This window comes from Bacillus rossius, chromosome 1 (assembly GCF_032445375.1).
Source record: "Bacillus rossius redtenbacheri isolate Brsri chromosome 1, Brsri_v3, whole genome shotgun sequence".
In the NCBI taxonomy this organism is placed as follows: Eukaryota; Metazoa; Arthropoda; class Insecta; order Phasmatodea; family Bacillidae; genus Bacillus; species Bacillus rossius.
The window spans coordinates 326859771-326883241 of record NC_086330.1 but is presented as its reverse complement, the minus strand read 5'-3'; the positions used below and the strand labels follow the sequence as shown (position 1 = coordinate 326883241).

Genomic DNA, 23471 nt, shown 5'->3' with positions numbered 1-23471 from the left:
GAGATATATTTTAGGGCTAGAGTTGAAGGCTGAGGTTCTATGTTGAGGTCAAGGTCACCATAAACCACTACACGCTCCATAACCAGCAGCCTACAGCCTACTTGCCCACTACTATTACTACTGTTACTGTACATGTATTACGTACTATTTGGTTACTTGGACACATCTGTCTTTGTGTACAATTTTTATATGAATATAATATAAACAAATCAAAGATTTTCTATTTAAGAGTTTCTTTATTATGTTATTGTTTAAAGTTAAAATGTACAATATTAATGTCTCCTAGTTAAAAAGCATTGCCCTCGTAGGTGGCATGCATCCTACGAAAATATAAATAAGAAATATGCATGTCTGGATGTTTGTTTCTGAACCACGTCTTCAATATTGAATAGAAATGGATAAAAATAAATAAAAACAGCCAGCTCATGTCCTGGATTGACACTGAGGATACATATAATTATGAAATTTCACCTTTAAAGTATTGAAAAAATTCTTGAATTCAGTTTTATAATAGTAAACCATAGGAGGTGAGTCATAGGAATACAAACAGTGAGCCTGTGTCTTTTCTCTATGTCCGCTAACCATCAAGTAATGCTCTTGTAACGAAAAAAAAGTATGAATGAAGAAAAATTACAGCTCTGGGCCGTTTATTTTTTGTTGTCATTTTGCTACAATTGTTACTATCTATTTCCTTTTTTATTGTTTACTTTATCGTTAAAATTCATTTAAAAATCACGTTATGACCGACACAGCACTGCAGTTCATAGTTTTTCAGAAATCTAAACATTAACGCCAACTGTTTTCTCACTTTGCACACTGTCACACATTTTCGGATAACTTTTACTTTTGAAACATTTAAAATTTTCTAATTCTTTTAAATATTTTTATATTTTATATACTTTTCCATACGTTTACATGACTAATTTTGCTTTGTCATTTTTTTTATACTTCCCGATAGTTTTCCATAATTTTCCATGCTTTCATAAACTTTTGTGCACTTTTTCACACCGTTGCGTACGTCTGTACAATTCCACATACTTTTGTGTACTTTGGCATGATTTTACATACTCAACATACTCTCTCAAACGAAATTTTTTGCATATTTTTTTTGTAATTCGCAAACTTTGGTTCTTTTTTTGCTTTATTTTGCTCACTTCACATAATTTTCATACTTTTACTTACTGTATACTATTTCGCATATTCCCCCAAATTTTAGCATACTTATAGACACTATTATCTTATTGCATACAATAATATGCTTACATATACACTTTTATATTTTTCCTTACTTATCAATTCTTAAGCCTACTACACACGGGACTCTTTCTTGTACAAGAAAGTGACCATCTAAAGTGTGCAAGAAAGTGACCTCTAACTTGTATACTAGCTAGTGTGAACCATACACACAACTCTCTTTGGTGAACAAGAAAGTTTGTAAACAATAGTGTTTCAACAATGGAGAAAAATTCTGACATTGAAGCAGTACTTGGTGTTGTAGGTGTTATTTGTGCTATACAAATAGCATGTGCATTGAAAAGTAGCAGATGGAGAAGGCGTAGGTGGTGGACAAGACCTTGGATACAGAGGCGTGATGAAGGGGCTGGCTGTGTACATAGGCTAGTGAACGAGGAGTTAAAAATGGAAGATCCAGAATCATACAAAAACTACCTCCGTATGGATGAGCAATCATTTCAAAAATTAAAAAGGGTAGTTGAATCACGCATTAAAAAAAAGAGCACAAATATGAGGCAAAGTATTTCTGTTGAGAAAAGGTAGGTATATGTTTATATGAGAAAAACATAACACTTGTAAGCATTTTGAATGAGTTACAGCAAGTATATTATATTTTCAGGTTGTCTGTTACATTGAGGTTTTTGGCAACGGGCGAAACTTACCAAAGTTTGAGCTTTGCATACAGAATACCTGCGTCCACATTGAGCGGAATCATTCCATCTACCTGTAGAGCTATTTATGATGCCTTAAAAGACGATTATTTAAAGGTAAGTAAACATAAATAGGTAACAAAAGTTTGGAAAACAGGATGAAAATAAATACAATTTAAAATACAAACAAATATGTTACATTTATCTTGCACACTTTTCTTAACAAAATTATTTAATATTCGGGATAGGTTATATTGTTCGTTGGTCGGCGTTTCCGCATATCTTGTAGTTGCGCTTCCATCACAACTGTTTGCAGTTTGTGTTGTGTTACCAGCCTTAACTCTTCATCGTGAATCTTTTCAAGCTGTTCAGCCAAAAATCTGACAAACAATTGCGTGCCGGATTCTGAGCGTGACTGGGAGCCAAGTCTGGACTGCACAGTATTCAAAATTGTATCTGCTTTTTCAAAAAGTGGTGCCATGTCGCTATTCACTTTCCTTCTTTTCCTACTTGGTCCAGAATTTATACTAGATGAACCGGAAGGGGCAGGCGACAAATCATAGGCAGTAACTGTCCCTTCATCTGGAACCTCTTGCATGCACACATCAATTGTTTCTTCGTGATCTACTGGAATAGACTGTTCGTGGGTGAGATCACTGGCAGGCAATGATTGTGAAAAAATCTGTGTTTCTTCATCCTGTAACAAGAGCGTGTACAAAAGGTACATGACAAACATTTATTTTACAGGTTCCCAACACTACAGAAGAATGGTTAAAGGTTTCTCGAGACTTTTATGATCAATGGAACTTCCCCAACTGCCTAGGGGCTATGGATGGAAAGCATATTCAGTTTCAAGTCCCCAGATGTTATGGATCATATTTTTATAACTACAAAGGTTTTAATAGTATTGTACTTTTGGCTGTTGTTGATGCAAATTATAGATTTCTCTTTCTCGATGTTGGTTGCAATGGCCGTGTTAGTGATGGTGGTGTGTATAATAATAGCGAATTAAGTTCATTAGTCAAGAACAATTCTCTTAACTTCCCACCACCAATGAATTTACCTAACACAAATATTGTATCGCCATTTACATTAGTTGCAGATGATGCATTTCCTTTACATCCGCATATAATGAAGCCATACAGTCAAAGGTTTGCGACAAAAGAGCACAAAGTATTTAATTATCGCTTAAGTCGTGCCAGGAGAGTGGTGGAAAACGCTTTTGGCATCCTGGCGAATAGGTTTCGCGTGCTCCTTACAAAAATTAATCTGTCAGTTGACAAGGTTCAAACTATAACACTCGCTGCTTGTGCACTTCACAATTATTTAATACAAGAACATTCAAGTAGTTACCTAAGTGGCATAGAAACTGAAGATACTCAAAATTCAACATTTAAACAAGGGTATAGTCTGAAAGGCCTTAGGGCACACATAGGCAATAGATGCCAAAATAGTGCAATTGAAATAAGAAACAAATTATGTGCTTATTTCAACAATATTGGCGCTGTGCCTTGGCAGTGGGAATGTGTCAATAAATTCAATTTCTAAATTAATGCAGTACACAAAAAAGGCACATCTGTTCCTAAACAAATAATGCATTACTTAATTTTTTTGCTTGCTAGCCTTGAAAGCATGACTGTGTATGTCATTTATTATCATAAATTTTGGAATACAGGTATACAGGTCTACAATTTCATAACCAAACTTTGTTGTAAATATGTATATGAGTGGAAATACACTTGAAGCAACCAGAAATTCCTTTAATAAATACTTTTTGTTCATTGATGCTTGGTATAATTTATATCTGGTTCATCAGTTAATAAAGGTATTGTACTGTATTAGGCTGTAGGTGCTTGGCTTTATTTCCATGCTTGTAAATATATATTTGGTTAAGTTATTATTTAACATTAGTGATGTGGCCTTTGGCTTTATGTTTCACAAATTAATTTACTCATACATTTTACAGGATTGTGAATGTGTTTCTGCAATAAAAATAAATCTAAAACACTGTGTTTCCTATTATTTTGCAAGAATGTACAAACAAAGATGTAATATTTTACTCAAACAACTTCTGTAATCAAAATAAGCACAAATTCATTGCAGTCATGTACCTGTATGCAGTGCAGGTATTTCATATTAAATCAATTACCCATAAATGTCTCATCACCGGGCAAACTCAGAACAAGGGAGACTCAATGCAGTCCTACATTGATAAGGAGAAGAAAAACCCACCTCTACAGTCAGCAGTGTTCCAGATACATTCGCTGATGCTGGCTCTCTGCATTGCAACGAAGAAGGCATTGTTGACTCTCCTTTTCTGGCCTGGATGTGGTCTTTCACGAAACCCATCAGAGGAAACCACCATACTGTAGGTCTGTAAACACTGTCAGCTGCAGCACCACTTCGTTGACTTTGCTGTAATTTTTGAAGCTCATGACCATAGTGAGTCCGCAATGAAAGAAATTTTTTTTTTTACATCGTCCACTGTTGTTTGAGGGCGCACCTTCTTAACTTCAACAACTACTTTTTCTAAAGCATATTTTCTGGAGTGTTTATTCAGATATCCCGGAAGTTTGCTATTATACAGAACTTCGTGCTTTTTGTAAGTCTCAATTAAATATTCCACTGCTTCTTTCGTCCAGTCCGACATTTCACTACAAACACTTACCAGTTCCACACTCACAACTGTTTGTATTATTATTTATGATAGTTATGTGCTTAGAGACTATTTAATAATCCATACCAAATACCAGCAATAACAATGTTTGTTTACATTAAAAACATTCGCGCGCGCAATAGTATTGTTTATTTACATTTGACTCGCTCACTAAAGAGAGCGAAAAATAGTACCTGCTCTAATCGATACTAGCTAGTATACACTTCAGATTATGCGAGTCGCGCGCATGCGAGTCGGGTGTTCACACGACACGATTTGGCTACTAGTCGAGGTAAGCAAGAAAGTGTACACCTTTCTGCTCACAAAAGAGTCCCGTGTGTAGTAGGCTTTACGCATACTCCTGCATAGACCTATATTAGATTATTTCCCCATACATTGCATATTTTTATCCTTTTATGCAAATTTTCACACAAGTTCATTATTTTCTGCACATTTCGCATACTTTAGTATTATAATGCTTAAATTAACTTATTTATGTATTGATATAATTTACTTGACATAATTTCACATGCTTTAGCAAATCTTTGTATAAGTTTCCTAGCTTTGTATATTTTTTAACTTTTGCGTTCTTTATCATTCTTTTTCAAACTTTTGTACACAATTGCAATTTCAAACATTTTTAATACTGTTGCATGTGTTCATATTATAACATATTTTTTCACACACGTTTGCATTTGTTTGTTTGCATAAAATTTATTATATTTTATTCACCTATTGCTAACTTTTGCACTTTTTTCTCAGTTTTATATACACTTGCATACTTTTGCATACTTACCCATTTTTTTTTACTCAGAAGCTATTAAATTTCCACTCTCACCTCTGAAGTTACATTCTGTTTTGGTTTTTAAACAGATTCGTTTAATTTACACTAGAAGAATTCTTGGTTTATTTTGTGAATTTTGTCCACTTTCACATTCTTTTCCAAACTTTTCAATACTTTAAGGACTGGGTGTTCGACTGTGGAGAAATGAAGTGATGTCAGGAGTAAGGCAGTCAATGGTTTGATAAAGCACCACTAAAGAGCTACAGTTTTTGTTATGCTGGACACGATATAGTTTCTATTTAAAATTTTAAGTAAATCTGACTATATGGTTGGGGTCAATATTTGCATAGTGAAAAAACTATATACAGAGATGAGTACATCAGAACGCTATGCGACCAAACGGTAATCCAGCCAATCAACGACGGGTACCACAGCTATTACCTATATATAATTATACACATAAATAAAGTGAAAGTGTTTTTCTGTGATTTTAAAATTACAATATTTTAAACATCTGCTGTTTGAAAAAACACATGTCTAAAAAAAATCCAACGTTAAAAATTAAATTGTCTCTATGAATATAGTTACGAAATTAGTTTGCAAAATACTACTTTTGCTATTGAATTAAAATTCTAACAAGATTTACATTGAAAATGACGAATTAAAAGAGTTTTATTCTATTATGATATCTCAGACGGTTACGAAGATATGGTGTTTTTTATGGACAATTTAAATGCCACGAAATTATGTATGCGCATATTTTTTCAAACTGTTTAAGGTTTTCATAAAATATAATTTTTTATAGTCAACTTGGGAGAAAGCAGGTGAACTAATCATATTTTCAAGACAGTAGTCTCACTACAGTGTTTGTATTTGCTCCCTTACGTAAAAAAATGTGGTTTACAGGGAAGCTTTAATGTAATTATGACTCTAGTCTAAATATAATTTAACTTATATTGTCAATACTTTTTATCAAAATAAAATGTGTATTCGAATCATTCCACGTGAACAAAGTCGCGAGGGCAGCTAGTTGAACAATATAAATTTTTATGGTGTCACAATCTCCTGGCTCCTTTTTAGTTGACGTTTCGCTGCCTCTGTTGTTTAGAGAGGAAGATTTAAACTTCCAAACTTTCTTGTTGAAAGTTACGTTACCGGGGTAATATCGCGGCAAGATACGGCGGCACGGCACTCTGGCGTGCTTCCGGGAAATCTCTGCTAGCAGTTGGGACGTGAACTTTGTACTTCTGAGCTGACGAGTCAGCAAGCTCACGGCAAGCATAAATTCATTCTGGTAAATTTTTGAAATAAAATAAAACTGGTAGCATAGTATAGTTTTAAGTAGAAGGGGTTGAAATTTAAAAAAAAAATATTTATCTAAAGAGTAAATTCCATTATTTTTTTTTTAATAAAATTTGCCTTCGTTAAGATAGTAATCACTCATTAAGAGATATTTGTAGTTAAAAATTAGTGTCAATTTACAGAGTTTTAGTAATGCCCAAAAAAATTAAACAACCAATGGTTGGCACTAGACTTAGGAAATTAACTTTGCTTTAACAAAACCAAATATATAATAATAAGTTATGTTCTCTTTATAAATCGTCCCTCTTATTGACAAAATACCTACGTATTAGATGAATTTTCATATTCTGGTTTAACTTTTATAATATTTTTAATTATTAGCACATAAAATCTGTATTTTAAACTTACTACATTTGTCTTTAGAAGTTACTTTAAGAATTGTAGGTTTTATTACGCATATAAAATCTTTTTTTTAAAACAATTGGCTAAAATTAAGTTATATGTCCTTCCCTGGCTTCCCTGGCTTGTACTAGAACTCTATCTTTGCTCAACAATGAGAAGTTCACAAGCTATCAGAATCTGTTTATGTATTTTTGTATTTTTTTTTACATTTTAAATTTTTTATTATTTATTTGCTATTTATAAAATATTTTTTTCCTGTTATTTTATGATATCAAAGAAAACGTGTGGTGGTTTTCTCCGTGTGCTCCCGATTATTCTTGTCATTATGTTTGCTCATGAATATTCTTTTCAATATGTGTATGGTTTTCTCCGTGTGCTCCCGATTATTCTTGTTATTACGTTTTCTCCGTGTGCTCCTGATTATTCTTGTTAATAATTTGATGGTTTTCTCCAAGTGCTTCTGGTTATTCCTGGCTAGACATCTAATGATTTTCTCCGAGTGCTGCTGATTATTTGTGAGAAATCGATCTCTGCATGAAGGATATTTACTTAATGAGTCATGTCATTTTATTCAGAGTTACATTTAATTAGTGAATTTCTGCTAATAAATTGACACTAGCAATAATGTTATCTTTAAAAGATTTGTGCAATGGGAGTGCATGACTTGATGTAAGTTTTTGGACATACGCCATTGCTAAGAACTTTTTCTGTTGAAGAAAAACTAATAAATAAAATAAATAAATAAAAATAAAAATAAAAATAAAAATACTCAAAAAAAGATACAAAAAACACACAAAATTAAGCAAACAATTGCTGTTGTCAACAAGGATATGAACACCACAAAATATTCCGAAACAGTTTAGGTAAAACTATTGTATTTGTTTGTTTTTTCGTTTTGTCATGTTTTTTGTCTCGCTTCAACTGTTGTGCTGAATTATTTTGGGTTTCAATATTTTTGTGTTGTCATCATTTGTGGGGATTTTTTCGTTCTCTTAGTACATTTTCTTTGTTTTTTCTTTGTTTGCTGACCATATTCCTGTTTCGGAATATTTTGTGGTGTTCATATCCTTGTTGACAACAGCAATTGTTTGCTTAATTTTGTGTGTTTTTTGTATCTTTTTTTGAGTATTTTTATTTTTATTTTTATTTTTATTTATTTATTTTATTTATTAGTTTTTCTTCAACAGAAAAAGTTCTTAGCAATGGCGTATGTCCAAAAACTTACATCAAGACTAGCAATAATTTTTACCAGGTGGAATTAAAGAAATGAACAACCATTACTCAGTCAAATAATATGCCATGAGACATCAGCGAAGCATTAACATGTAAGACGAACTTCCTTCTCCTTGATGTCTAGCGAAGCCCTCCTTCTTTTGCGATCGTTAGTGAGCATCCCGCATCCCACATAAAATAAGTAATTAATATTTACCTGCAAGAAACACGTGGCTACATCTGTTGATGACTGCCAGAACTATTTGCAACAATTAGCTATGCATTAGATAACCTAACTCTCACCACTGAATGGTGCTATTGTAATCAGTTAGAGTCATGTAGTCTTGTAGCCATGTAGCCTCGTGTCCTGGAAGCTTCATAGTCCTGTAGCCTCGCAATCTCGTAACCTTGTGTTCTGGAAGCTTTGTAAACATGATGCATTGGAACCTCGTTGACCTGTAGCTACGTAACAAAGTATCCATGGAATCATATAACATAATGCTGTTGGAGCAGTGGGAGCAAAAGAGGAAATGCCGACGAAGACAGAGGCGATAATTGGAGCCTTGTAGATGTGTAGCTTCGTAACCAAGTAGTCTTGTAATATTATAACATAATGTTGCTTTAGCAGTTGGAGCCAAAGAGAAAATTCAGTCGAAGACAGATGCCGCAATTGGTGCCATGTAGACTTATAGCTTCGTAGTCAAGTAGTCTTGTACTATTATAACATAATGCTGCTGTAGCAGTTGGAGCCAAAGAGAAAATTCAGACGAAGACAGATGCCGCAATTGGAGCCTTGTAGACTTGTAGCTTCGTAGTCAAGTACTCGTGTAGACTTGTAGTCCTGTATCCTCGCAGTCTCGTAAACTTATGTTCTAGAAGCTTCGTAGCTCTGTAGCCTCGCAGCCTCGTAAACTTGAAGATTCGTAGTCGTGTAGTCTCGTAACATCATGGCTCGTTGTCGCGTAGTCATTATGTCTTGGGACCTCGTATAATTGTAGCTATGTAGCCAAGTAGCCTCGTAGACTTGTAGCTACGTAAACAAGTAGTCATGCAATATAATAACATAATGCTGCTGGTGTAGTTGGAGCCGAGTAGACTTGTATTCTTGTAGCTTCAAAGACATGTAGTTTCGTAGCCACGCGGTCTTTTAGCCATGCAGTCTCGTAGCTATGTATAACTCGTAACCAGCTAGATCCTTTAAGACCCGTAGCCTTGTGGCCTCATAGTCTCTTAGACTCGTAGAATTCTAGCCAAATATATTTGGAGTTGGTGAGACAAAAGACAGTTGGAGCCAATGACTGTAGGATCAAATGACTGATGGGGTAACTAGACTGATGGAATCAATAGACTGATGGAACCAATGAATAATGGAGCCAATGAATATTGGAGCCAATGAATATTGGAGCCAATGAATATTGGAGCCAATGACAAATGTGCGGCCTTTTTGATGATGGTGCTGCCGTTTCGTTGTCGGTGCTTCCAAATGCACTGCCTTTTCGTTGTCGGTGCTTCCAAATGTGCTGCCTTTTCGTCGTCGGTGCTTCCAAATGTGCTGCCTTTTAGTTGTCGGTGCTTCCAAATGTGCTGCCTTTTCGTTGTCGGTGCTTCCAAATGTGTTGCCTTTTCGTTGTCGGTGCTTCCAAATGTGCTGTCTTTTCGTTGTCGGTGCTTCCAAATGTGCTGCCTTCTCGTTGTCGGTGCTTCCAAATGTGCTGCCTTTATGTTGTCGGTGAGTAGTATAGGAATGACGGTCCGGGCACAGGCTTCGGGCTGTGGAGCCTGTGGAGCCGACCGCCATCTTGGATTGTGACGTCACGGCGGCCATCTTGGATGGTTGTGACCTTGACCTTTGACCTTAACCTTGAATTTGACCTTCAAAATGTGTCAAAATTCTCCAAAATTGGGCAAAATTTACCCAAAATTCCTCAAAATTTCCATTTTTGTGGAAAAAAATCCACCAAAAAATCTGAAAAAATTAAAAAAATAAAAAATTTCTCTTTTAGAGGGAAAAATTCCCGTTTCGAGGGAAAATTTCCCGTTTTTAGTCCTTAAAAATCCCGGTGGCTAGCGTCCATATAGCGGCTTAAGCATCCATGTCTACAGCCGCAGATAAGCCTCTGACGTCATATTGGATGATGACGTCACCGTTGCAGTTTCCGTTACGACCGTCATCATTAACTTTTTTATTTATTATCCGATTTTAATGAAATTTTTTTTAAAATTTATAAAAAAATTTAATTAATAAAATTTTAATAAATTATTTATAAAAAACAAACATTAACGACACGGAGTTCGGAGTCCTCGGTTCGAACCCGACGAGTGCAAAAAAAATAAAAATGGCGACCGATCCTTCCCCCGCGGTGAACGCAGGCAGACTGACTCCCACCACTTTTTTTAAAGCATATATATCGTCACCTAGTATGACGTATTGACCGCCATCTTGTCTTCGTTGCTGGAGACCACCATCTTGTTTTCGGCCGCTAGAGTGCGCTGACACCATGTTAGTTGAATTCTTATCCGCTAGAGTGCAGTAATCATTTATTATTACTAAGGTGCCCACCATCTTGAAATTTGGACGCCATCTTGAAAATCCGTAATTTTTATGTTAGAAAATCGGGATGAATACCAAAATTAATTAAATAAATCAAACATTAACTTACATATTGATTCGATTGATTCCCGTCCTCGGTTCGATACCCGATCGATGCAATAATGTTTAATTTTATGTAAAAAAATAATTACAATAAACCATGTTCAACATTCGTAAATAGACTTTAAATCATCTACGACCATCATCCTATCAGACATCAAGACCACCATATTTAAAATTCGTAATTGTAATGCTAGAGATTCGGGAAAAAGTTCAAAATTCATTAAATAAATTTGTAATTCAAATAATGATTGATTGGATCGACTAAGGTCCTTGGTTCGATCCCTGGCCGATACAAAAAAACTTTAATTTTAAAAAAAAATACTAAAAAAGTGTAAGGTTTGAGAAAATAAAAACACCACAAGTTCTATTAAAAAAAAAAATTATTACATAAATTCTACACTACTACAAATTACTAAAGTCTTGTGGATTTCTCGATGTCTGCATCAGCCACCCACGAATTAAAGCGAGGTGGAAAGCCCCACCACTTGACGTAGGACCGTCCATTTCTTCGTTTTATAATCTTCTCTACCAAGTACGTATCGGGATACAACGTAGGCTGAATCTCTTCGGCATATAAGCATCCATGGATAGGTGTGTGGTCCAAATCTTCGAGGTAGTAGGTCCTAGGCTCTGATTCACGAACATGTGTCACACGGAAAAGTTCGGGACTCCAGTTTGCAGTGAAACCTTTCTCGAAGATACCTTTCTGCTTGGAGATTCGCACAATGTCACCGACGTTAGCTTTACGCTTTCGTGGATCTTTCTTCTTCGTGTTGGAAAACACTGTTTGAAGCAGGCGATTGTCCGTTACGTCCATTGGCTTCATTTTCGTGGTAGAATGCACCGTGGAATTATACTCGCTTATTAGTTTCGGCAAGATGTCAAGCCACTTGTAATTTCCGTTAGCCGTGAACTGCCGCCACATCTTGGAACGCAAAGTTCTGTTAAACCTTTCGACAACGGAGGCCTTGACGTTACTAAATGTAGAGTAGTGTTTGATGCCATACTTCTTCATCAAAGCCTTGAAGGTTGCATTGTAGAATTCTTTCCCGAGGTCCGTTTGCAGGTGCGACGGTACACGTCCATCACGCAAAATATTGTTCATGGCCTTGGCTACGTCAGTTGCAGTCTTTGATTTTACAGGTCTAGCCCAAGCGAACTTGCTATAAACATCGATGACTGTCAACATGTACTTGAAACCTTTATTCAATCGGGAATACGGTATCATCTCAAAAAGGTCCGCCTGGAATAAATCGTCAATTCCACGAACTATGACTTTGCGACGAAGGTATTTTCGTCTAGCAGGAGCATGAAGTTCGCGAGCGATTCCGGTTCGACTCATTGTATGTAGCCGGCTTCCCTCAGTTCTTCAAGTATGGAGACTATTTCGTTGATGTGGGAATAGTTTCCTACGCTAAGCGAAGCATGTAGAATTCTAAGGCGATCAACTAATTCATTGGGGTCGTCCCAATATATATAGTCAAATATCTCACCACTTTCTAGCTTTTTTAAACCTTCTCCATGTATTGTTAGTTCACTGAAGAGATTAGCGAGAATGTCCATTTTTTCATGATCTACGTCTTTATATACACCACTATGTGGATCGTTATCGCGAAAATGTGCATTGGTTAGCTCTAGCAGTTTTTTGTACTCTTGTAAGTCGTTGTGAGAATATCCTTTAGGTTCCCTGCGAAACAGCAATTCGTACAGACCCGGAGTCCCGCACGTTTTGAACTCTGCTACGCGCACGATATTTCCTGGTAGAATGTCTATTTCTTTAGCACCGAGGAACCATTTATTATGTTTTCTGTACACTCCGTAGGTCGTGTCATTATTCCGGCTCGTAAACGATATCAGGTATGGTCGGACCATTGCATTAATTTGATGTCCCTTTTTCGGTATTTTTTTCTTGTGCATGGACTCTGTACTTGTTAAGTCCTCTTCTTCTCGATCTGGTTCATACTTTCTCTTCTTTACAGTTGGCATTTCATCTTCAACTTCTGTCTTCACAATGATGGCCGGTTCTTCCTTGTTTTTAAGTTCGTCGAGACGACTAGTGATTGGTTTAAATATCTCCTCATTTGCCATCTCTCGTGCAGGTCTGGTTCGTCTAGCAAGTAGATATTTTTCACGAACAGACTGTATAGCTCGATGAAGGTCACTGGCCAGGTCCGACATTGTACTGGCTGAAAACTTATTGCAAGACCTCCTTTTATACTTTTTTATTTGTTCGCAGAAACTTCTTTCTTGTGTTTGGCTGAATCTGAATTTGTTGACAAGTGAGATAGTGATGCTTTCAGACTACTTTGAAAAGTCCTCAGATCGTCCCGTATTTGTGCATTCGATACTTCAATCATGTCGCGAATGCGAGAATCCGAGGCTTCCACACGCTGGTCGATGGCAACGAGATACTCTAGTAATTACTTTTTCACACTGTCTACTTTTTGAGCCAGTAGCGAAATGTATTTGCGGATATCGCCGTCATGAGACTTGAGAGCAGTACATAAGTCTCGACTGCTACGACCGAATTTTGAAATGCTATGACTCATGTTTGGCAATAAACTGATCGAAACCTCGTCTGTACCTGCCCTTATATAGAGGCCAGTCTTTGACTATAACTAGGAATCCGTGTTCTTCTTTCCAACACAAGGAGCACATGTCTTTGAATTCCTGGAATGTCATGTCGGTGTTTACGTGATCGTCATAAGCGTGACGTAAATTAAGTTCGTCCATGCGAAACAAAACTATGACATTCGCGTTGTCTCGTAGGAGATGTTTTGGAATACGACTGTACGTCTGACACAGGTAAACACAGTCTACCTTGGCGTGTCTGCCCATGGAAAAGTACTCTTGTATTATGCTTTGTTTCTCGCACATTACATATTCGAAAACAAACACGGAACTGGCTTTTGCTTCGCTTGGAGGTACAACATCGGTATTATCGCTAAACGGAAAATACTCCAGACCATCCACCGAGCGTAGAACAGTAGCTAGGCACCGGTACTTTGGCTGTTGCAACGACTTGGAATACAAGTAGACGTTCTCGAACCGAAGACCATTTGGCTCCTCCAGTAAACTCAGTAAAACACACGTTTTACCGCAGTTGGACGGACCCGCCATTATGCATCGTACGGCAGAAGGCAACAGTAAGCCATGTCGTGATTCACGCGCACTAAATACATCGTCTTGCGTAATGCGCACGGGCAAACAAACATCCTGCTTGACTACCTCCATCGTACTAAAGTAATTGTATAAAAGAAGCGTATTTATACTTTCTGGTCAGTTGTGCGTAATGACTCGAAGAGGTAAGAACAAAAAACACATCGGTGCGGGACTCGTAAACTCGCTGATAAACAACCTACCATTCGAGCTACACATTCCCGGCTACAGATTTTGCGGCCCCGGGACTAAACTAGCGAAAAGGTTAGCTCGAGGTGACGTAGGCATTAATTCTCTGGACGAAAAGTGCAAGCAGCACGATATCGCATATTCATTAAGCAAGGATCTGGAATCTAGGCACAGAGCAGATCAGATATTGGCACAGGAAGCCGAAGATATAAGTAAATCGTCGAACGCGGGACTAGGAGAGAAAATCGCAGCGTGGGGCGTTTCCAAAATCATGAAGGCAAAGACGAAATTAGGACTGGGCGCTCAACGAGCCAGCTCCATCAAGTCAAAGACTATCTCACGCAAGACCAAACGCAAGACTGGTGCAGGCGTGCAAAAAGCCAAGCAAAAATTACAGACCTTCGACAAGAAGATTATAGGAGGATTTCTTCCTTTGCTTTTGCCTGCATTGTGTGCTCTCGATGGCCTCATCGGTGCAACGAGCGGTATAGTGCGGGCAGTCAACACTTCGAAGAATGAACGCAAGCAGTTAAAAGAAGCACAGCGACACAATGCCAGCATGGAAGCCATTGCCATCGGTAAAAAAATACGGCGCAGGACTGTACTTACGACCTCACAAGACAGGCCGAGGCATGAAAAAGAAACGAGTAAAGAGAAAATCCTAAGTTCTTTGCCGAAACGTCCGCTCACCAACGTAGATTTAATAAAGTACGCACGCAAACTTAAAATACCAAACTTCCGTGGCGTGTTTATGCGAGACACTTTGCCCAGCAAGCCAAACACACGTGAGTGTGCCATAATTAATTTAGACACGTCGGCGGGTCGCGGCACGCACTGGGTGGCGTACATAAAGTCTGGAAAAATGGCCGAGTACTACGATAGTTTTGGAAATTTACGGCCTCCGCCAGAACTGCGACAGTATCTGGGCCGGCCCACTACGTTGTTTTACAATTATGAAACGGAACAGAGGCCTAATCAAACAAACTGCGCACACTTGTGTCTTCGCTTTTTAACAAACAAAAATAGCTGACAAACAAAAAATTGCTACTTAAAGGTTGTGCAGTGACGATAATTTATTAGTCATGTCGATAACACTTACATTGACAGGTCACGCATCTGAGCTGCGGGCGGTTCATTTCCCGCCTCTGGATTTAGACGGAGAATGGTGTATCGGACTCGTAGATTTTCAAACGTATAATGCCATACCAAACATTGACGAAGAAAATTGCAAGATCTGCTTTCTGAAAAGCGATGGGACCGCTCATGAAATACAGTTACCTGTTGGCTCTTACGAAATTTATGACATTGCAAAGTACATCAGGGATATGTTACCACAGGATGTAGACTTTCAACTGCGTGGAAATCCAAACACTCAAAAAAGCATTCTAACATGCAGTGAAAATGTCGACTTTACGAAACCTGGCACCATAGGTACGATTCTCGGATTCGAATCAAAGGTGTATGATACAGGAAGAACGTACGAATCTACGCGCGCAGTAAACATTTTGCCTGTGAATGTCATAAGAATAAACTGTAATTTGGCAAGTGGAACGTATCTCAACGGAAGACTAAGCAACATGCTGCACGAGTTTTCACCGATGGTCCCGCCAGGATATAAACTGGTAGAAGTACCGCAAAGTATCATTTACGTTCCAGTCGTCGTGAAGTGCGCACACGAAGTCGTCGTCAGAATCGTTGACCAGCGAGGACGATTAGTGAATTTTAAAGACGAAGAAATTACATTACGTCTGCACTTGAAGCGATGGGCATAAAGTTCGTAACGCCGAACAGTTATAAAAGAAATCGTATTGTCGTGAATAAGAACAGTTCTCTACCAGACATCGGTGCATTAACACCTGACAGCATAAAGTATCTTCTCAGTATTGGACGAGTGCCGAGTAAATATGGAAGACGAAATCCTCAACGTGGAAGATCCGGTCATTTTTGAGGACAGCATTACGAAAATGGAATTGCACGAGTACCAGCCTTTCCTGCTCGGACCGTACGCACTACCATCGGAAGTACGCATTGCTGTACAGCACCAAGATATTTGTACTTTACCTTCGCAGTCATTTCTACGTATAAGAGGCACGCTGACAAAAGCGGATGGTACGCACCCGACAACGACGTCAATATCCTGCAATGGTATTCTTCACCTAATTGAGCGCATTACTTATGTACTCAATGGCGTCGAGGTAGACCAGACGAGAAAAGTAGGCATAACATCTGCTATGAAAAATTACCTTTCGCTCACGCCAAATGAACTGTCTGCTGCAAAGATGGCCGGTTGGGCTCTCGAGGATGAATATAAGCTTCCGGTTTATGCCGAAGGGAAGTTCGAAGTTTGTGTTCCTCTGTCCATGCTTCTTGGATTCGCTGAGGACTACAAGCATATAATCATTAATTCGAAACAAGAGCTCGTACTGCTTCTAGCCAACACGCACATTAATGCAATTGTCGTCGCTGCAGAAAACCCTCAAGATGTCTCGCTAACACTACAGTCTATCGAGTGGATGCTGCCCCACATCCAAGTGAGCACCGTTGAACGAGTCAAGATGTTGAAGAACATAGAAAATGGAAAGAACTTCGATGTTCCATTCCGATCCTGGAGCCTGGAAACTTATCCTGGCTTGCCTCATAGTCAGCGTATCAATTGGATAGTAAAGTCCAGCTTCGCTACGGAAAAACCAAGATACATCATCGTCGGGCTTCAGACCGGAAGACAGCTCAATGCAGGAGTAAGTCGCTCCGTATTCGATAACTGTCAAATACGTAATGTAAAAATATTTTTAAACAGCGAAAGTTATCCGTACGTTGACATGAACATGGACTTTGAAAGTGGAAGATTTCTTCTCGCATATCAAATGTATGCCAAGTTTCAGCAAGCTTACTATGGGCGGAGACAGTCACCGATACTGAGTCCCGACAGTTTCAAGAAAAGGCTCCGTTAAAGGTGTTTGACGTTTCCAAACAGGATGATCGTATAAATTCAAACATCATCGACTGTAGGATCGAGATAACGACTAGCGGAAATATTCCGCCAAACACCTATGCTTTTTGTCTGATACTTCACGATCGGCTTGCTTCGTATAATTGTCGAGACAAACTTGTAAAAATTCTGACATAAATACGGTTTCGTTTTCTATGATAATTTAGTTACGACCGAGCATTGCTAGCGACAAAATGTACTGCAACCTGCAAGGTTTCCAGAGCCAAAATGGGTTCGTGCTCAAGGAAATTAGCGTCACCTCCGGAGACAAGACTCGAACACGCACTTTCCGACCTCCGTATCCTTGGAAACTACTAGACGAAAAAAGTAAACGGTCGAATTAATGGCTATGTAAATACTACCATGGCCTGGAGTGGGACGAAGGAAAGATTCCGTACCACCAAGTGAAAAACACTATTGAAGATTTACTAGTTCTAAACGAAATAATCTACGTTGCCAGACCTGAACAGAAAAAATGGCTGAGCGAGTTGTGTGACGACGGAGCAGCTGTAATTGTAGACCTACAGACCGACTACGGCTGTCCTTCCCTGCGCAAGCTTAGTGCAATATACAACGTGCAGCCACGTGACAAGTTTGAACGTGTCTGTGCCTGTACAAACTCGCAGTTAATGCAGAAATGGCACACTCAATGTTAGTAGGAGCCTGCATATATATATAAATGGCGTACATACGTATGCACCTTCAGTCGACGTTCTACCCGCAAGAAGATGTTTACGTTTCATCCTGCTAACGTGTACGTGAGCGCAAGACCTAGCTTCAGCAGTGTCAAGTACATATACTGGGATTCCGGGTATCTACGTACATATACAGAAACCTGTGATGGAGGCGCTCAGCATTGGCGGTTTGCGCACTTTCCTGTGTCCTACGAACCGACCCAGCAGCTGGTAGATTGTTGCGAACCTGCAAACTGTGCCGTCTATCACATGAGACCACACACAATCCTTCCTGCTAGCATCGCTGAGGTAGTCGCCTCGTCTGCATGTGCAACACCAAACATGGACGTGTTGCAACCTGTTGCGACCTGTGATGCTTCTACGCAGACGTCCAAACGGTGTGTGTCTCGTCGTCGCAGTTCAGGCAGTGAATCTGTCCCAACTAGCACTGAGCCAAAGCCCAGGCGTAGACGTGGTCACAGACGTCATCGACCATGTCTTGTCGGAGTTGTCAACGTCACAGAAGATGACCAGCTGGAAACCTGTGTTCCTGATCGCGTGACCGGCGAACCAGTTGGAACCGGAGTCGATGATACAGTGCGTGCGGCATTAAAGACTTTGCTTGTGAAAATGCTTGATTCCTTAACCTAATATGTATTTGTGTAAATTTTATAAATAAATGTGTAAAACTTGAACTCGTGTGTTTTTTATTTCTACACTTTTTAGGTACCTAATAAAAAAATTTAAATATAGAAAATATTTTGACTCATGTAGTATACCAGTAGACCGCGGGTATATAAGTGAGGTTCAGACGACTGGACCCGCAGTTCACCTCTGACCACGGTGCAGTACGGACTTGCTGTCTCCAGTAAGTTTCGTGAGATTTAGTTATGTCGACCGGAATAGAATGTTTACCGACAGCAGCGGGGACCTCGATGTCAGCAACGATGATGGAGTCGGAGATCCTGATACCGACTGCAGAGGAGCCCGCGACAGCGGTGGAGATCTCGATACCGACTGCAGAGGAGACAACGATACGTGCTGTTCCACCAACAGCTGACGTTTCATCATCTGCATTCCAGACATCAATTAATGAAGAGCGTACATCGTGTCAATGCAAATATTGTTGTGCATCAATAACCTGCAGTAGGTCTCTGACAATCTCTCGAGAGACATACAAGTGCGACAAATGCGATAGGGTTTTTTCGCATTGTAACAGTCTGGACAGTCACAAGATTATGTGTATAGGAACCGAATCAAGTGATAGTATGCTTCCATACCATCAGACATCATCATTTATTGCCTTATCTGAGGCAATAGTCAACAAAAGAGCAGTAGTCAATTGCCAAAACTTGAAGGATCAGTTTTGTTTTAAATGGAGTATTTTGGCAAGATTTGTCGAGGGAAGTCATCAAAACCGTGTTGATAAGAGGTATTATGCTTTGGAGAATAAGTACAACTTCGATGGACTATGCTATCCGCCACCATTAAATCAGATAAAAGTTTTTGAAAATAACCCTGAAGTCTCAGTTAATGTGTATGCGCTAAATGAGGATAATAAAGTGTGTCCGATACGTGTAACCAAACAAGAAAGAATAAATGATTTCGATTTGTTGCTTGTGACAAATGAAAGCGGTGCTGCACACTACTGCTACATCAAAAACTTCTCCCGACTTGTGAGACCCCAGGTTACAAAACATCAACAGAAGATTTATGTGTGTAAGGTGTGCTTTAAGTATTTCGCTAATCAACCTCGAAAATCAGGACTCACAGCTATACAGTGTCTTGAACAGCACAAGATTAAATGCGGAAATAAATCTTAACCAAGACTTTAGTAATTTGCCTGTGTATTTTTTTGTACTTGTAGTAGTGTAGAATTTATGTAATAAATTTTTTTAAATAGAACTTGTGGTGTTTTTATTTTCTCAAACCTTTAACTTTTTTAGTATTTTTTTTTAAATTAAAGTTGTTTTGTATCGGCCAGGGATCGAACCAAGGACCTTAGTCGATCCAATCAATCATTATTTGGATTACAAATTTATTTAATGAATTTTGAACTTTTTCCCGAATCTCTAGCATTACAATTACGAATTTTAAATATGGTGGTCTTGACATCTGATATGATGATGGTCGTAGAGGATTTAGAGTCTCTTTAAGAATTTTGAACATGGTTTATGGCAATTATTTTTTTTACATAAAATTAAACATTATTGCACCGATCGGGTATCGAACCAAAGACGGGAATCCATCGAATCAATATGTAAGTTAATGAGTGATTTATTTAATTAATTTTGGAATTTTTCCCGAATTTCTAGCTAAATAACTACGGATTTTCAAGATGGCGTCCAAATTTCAAGATGGCGGGCACCTTAGTAATAATAAATGATTACTGCACTCTAGCGGATACGAATTAAACTAACATGGCGTCGGCGCACTCTAGCCGACGGTACAATGATGATGATGGCTTCCAGCATCGAAGACAAGATGGCGGTCAATACGTCATACTAGGTGACGATATATATGAATGGCAAAAAGTGGTGGGGGTCAGTCTGCCTGCGTCCACCGCGGGGGAAGGATCGGTCGCTATTTTTAATTTTTTTTGCCCTCACCGGGTTCGAAACAAGGACTCCGAACTCCGTGTCGTAAAAGTATATTTTTTATCAATATTTTATTAAAATTTTATTAAGTGAATTTTTTTATAAATTTTAAAAAAACATTTCATTAAAATCGGATAATAAATAAAAAAGTTAAAGATGGCGGTCGTAACGGAAACTGCAACGGTGACGTCATCATCCAATATGACGTCAGAGGCTTATCTGCGGCTGTAGACATGGATGCTTAAGCCGCTATATGGACATTTCTAGCCACCGGGATTTTTAAGGACTAAAAACGGGAAATTTTCCCTCGAAATGGGAATTTTTCCCTCGAAAAGAGAAATTTTTTATGTTTTTAATTTTTTCAGATTTTTTGGTGGAATTGTTTTCCACAAAAATGGAAATTTTGAGGAATTTTGGGTAAATTTTGCCCAATTTTGGAGAATTTTGACACATTTTGAAGGTCAAATTCAAGGTCAATGTCAAAGGTCAAAGTCACAACCATCCAAGATGGCCGCCGTGACGTCACAATCCAAGATGGCGGTCGGCTCCACAGGCTCCACAGCCTGAAGCCTGTGCCTGGACCGTCATTCCTATACTACTTCGGTGCTTCCAAATGTGCTGCCTTTTCGTTGTCGGTGCTTCCAAATGTGCTGCCTTATTTGATGATGGTGCTGCCTCTTCGTTGTCGGTTCTTCCAAATGTGCTGTCTTATCATTGGCGGTGCTTCCAAATGTGTTGATGGTGCTTCTATTTTTTTTAATGTTGTTTTTACTCTAGTATTATAGTAAATTTTTCTTGATTTGACTAGCGTATTATTCCGACCGGTGCATGTATATAAACGAGTCCTAGACAGCAGGACGCTCAGTTTGTTACTGCCGTCGACGGTGTACGGATCACCTAGTTTGTTTCTTCTGGTGCATAAGTCGTGTAATTGCCTGTTCTTGAGACTTCAATGTCATCTTTACCAACTTTAACGACGAACTCGATGGAGGTTGTACCATCGACTGCGGGAACCATGACGTCAGCGCCGACGATGTTGGAGCAGATCCCGTTGGCAACGCCGATGACAACACTGGAGGAGACTTCGATATGTGCTGTTCCACCATCAGCTGAAGTTTCATCATCTGCATTCCAGACTTCAATTAATGCAGAGCGTACAGCGCATCAATGCAAATATTGTGGCGCATATTTTACTAAACCTACAAATGCGCGCAGACATGAAAGAAGCAGCTGTCAGAATAATGCTCAAAGAGTAATGTTTCAGTGTATAAAATGTAATAAACTAATTTCACGTCTCGATAGCTTACATCATCATTATAAAAAATGCTCCGAGAAAGTTAAGTGCGAGTATAATGAACATGGTTATTGTTTTGACTCATGTGTTGTACCAGCTGTTGAGACTATATATATAAGTGATATGAACTTCCGTCCGTCTCTGGCTGCGGCGATGACCGGAACGGATAGACATTTAAAGTCATGTAAAAGACTTACTTCGTCCATTAAGAAGACTGTTTGAATCGAGGAATCCAAAAGGCTTTAGTAATTTGACTGTGTATTTTTTTTGTACTTGTAGTAGTGTAGTATGTATGTAATAAAAGTTTTTTAAAAAAATTATTTCTCGAACCTTACACTTTTCTGGAACTTTTTAAAAATTAAAGTTGATTTGTATCGGGCTGGGATCGAACCAAGGACCTTAGTCGATCTAATCAATCAGTTTATAGATTACAAATTTATTAAATGAATTTTGAACTTTTTTCCGAATCTCTAGCATTACAATTACGAATTTCCATTATGGTGGTCTTGATGTCTGATAGGGTGATGGTAGTAGAGGATTTAAAGTCTCTTTAAAAATGTTGAACGTGGTTTATTGAAATTATTATTTTTTCATAAAATTAAACATTATTGCATCGATCGGGTATCGAACCAAGGGCTGGAGCGGAGCGAATCAATATGTAAGTTAATGAGTGATTTTTTGATGATTTTTGGATTTTTTCCCGCTTTTCTAGCTACATTATTACATGATTTCAAGATGGCGGCCGAATTTCAAGATGGCGGGGGCACCTCCGTAATAAATGATTACCTACTGCACTGTAGCAGGTTAGAATAAAATTATCCAGATGGAAATGTACTCTATAATACGAATACACACACAAGATGGCATACTCCAGCATGTGGTAGCTCCTGGTAGCATCTACTGAACATAAAATGTCGGGTCCATGATGGTCGACAAGGACAAAGTCAAATTTCAAGGTCAAGGTCAAAGTTCAAGGTCAAGGTTAAAGTTAAAGTTCAAGGTCAAATTTCAAGGTCAATGTCAAAGTTCAAGGTCAAGGTAATATTTCAAGGTCAAGGTCATATTTCAAGGTCAAGGTCATATTTCAAGGTCAAGGTCAAATTTCAAGGTCAAGGTTCAAGGTCAAATTTCAAGGTCAATTTCAAGGTCAATGTCAATTTTCAAGGTCAAGGCCAAAGTTCAAGGTCAAGGTGTGGTGGCCAGATAATTATACTAACATGGTATCAGCACACTCTAGCAGACGAAAACAAGATGGTGACCTCCAGCGGGTGATTTTAAGATGGCGGCCGTCACGAAAAGTGACACGCTGGTTTTAAGGATTTTTTTATTATATAATTAGGTTGATTAATTTTTTTAACGATTTTTAAATTTTTTCCCGAATCTCTAGTACTAAAATTACTGGGATTCTGTCTCGAACAGGTGATGATATTATTACTTTAAATTTAAATAAAATTACAGGTCCGAATATGCATGTTATTTTTATATATACCTTATTTAATTTTCAGTCTGGTAAATGTATCGATGGCCGATCGGTTAAAGGCATACGTTTTCCAACCTAGAGTTCAGAGCTGCGCTGGTTCGAATCACAGCGCTTCCGATATATTTTTCATAAAAAAAAATTTAATATGTCGATAAGGACCATAATAGCCATGGTAGGTAATGGAACATCGACCTTAT

General features: G+C 38.4%; 2 protein-coding genes across 2 annotated transcripts in view; one reads left to right on the top strand and one right to left on the bottom strand.

Annotated features, from left to right (window-relative positions):
* The window catches only part of LOC134528008 (uncharacterized), a 366719-nt gene that overhangs the window by 205682 nt on the left and 137566 nt on the right, over positions 1-23471 (top strand). The gene's annotated exons all lie outside the window — the stretch shown is intronic.
* Positions 1818-4586, bottom strand: LOC134530270 (uncharacterized). The gene is made up of 2 exons (XM_063364977.1): positions 4116-4586; positions 1818-2580 (listed from the first exon to the last, which is right to left on the bottom strand). Exons 1-2 carry the CDS (start codon positions 4230-4232, stop codon positions 2116-2118), a joined length of 582 nt encoding a protein of 193 aa, XP_063221047.1. The 5' UTR covers positions 4233-4586; the 3' UTR covers positions 1818-2115.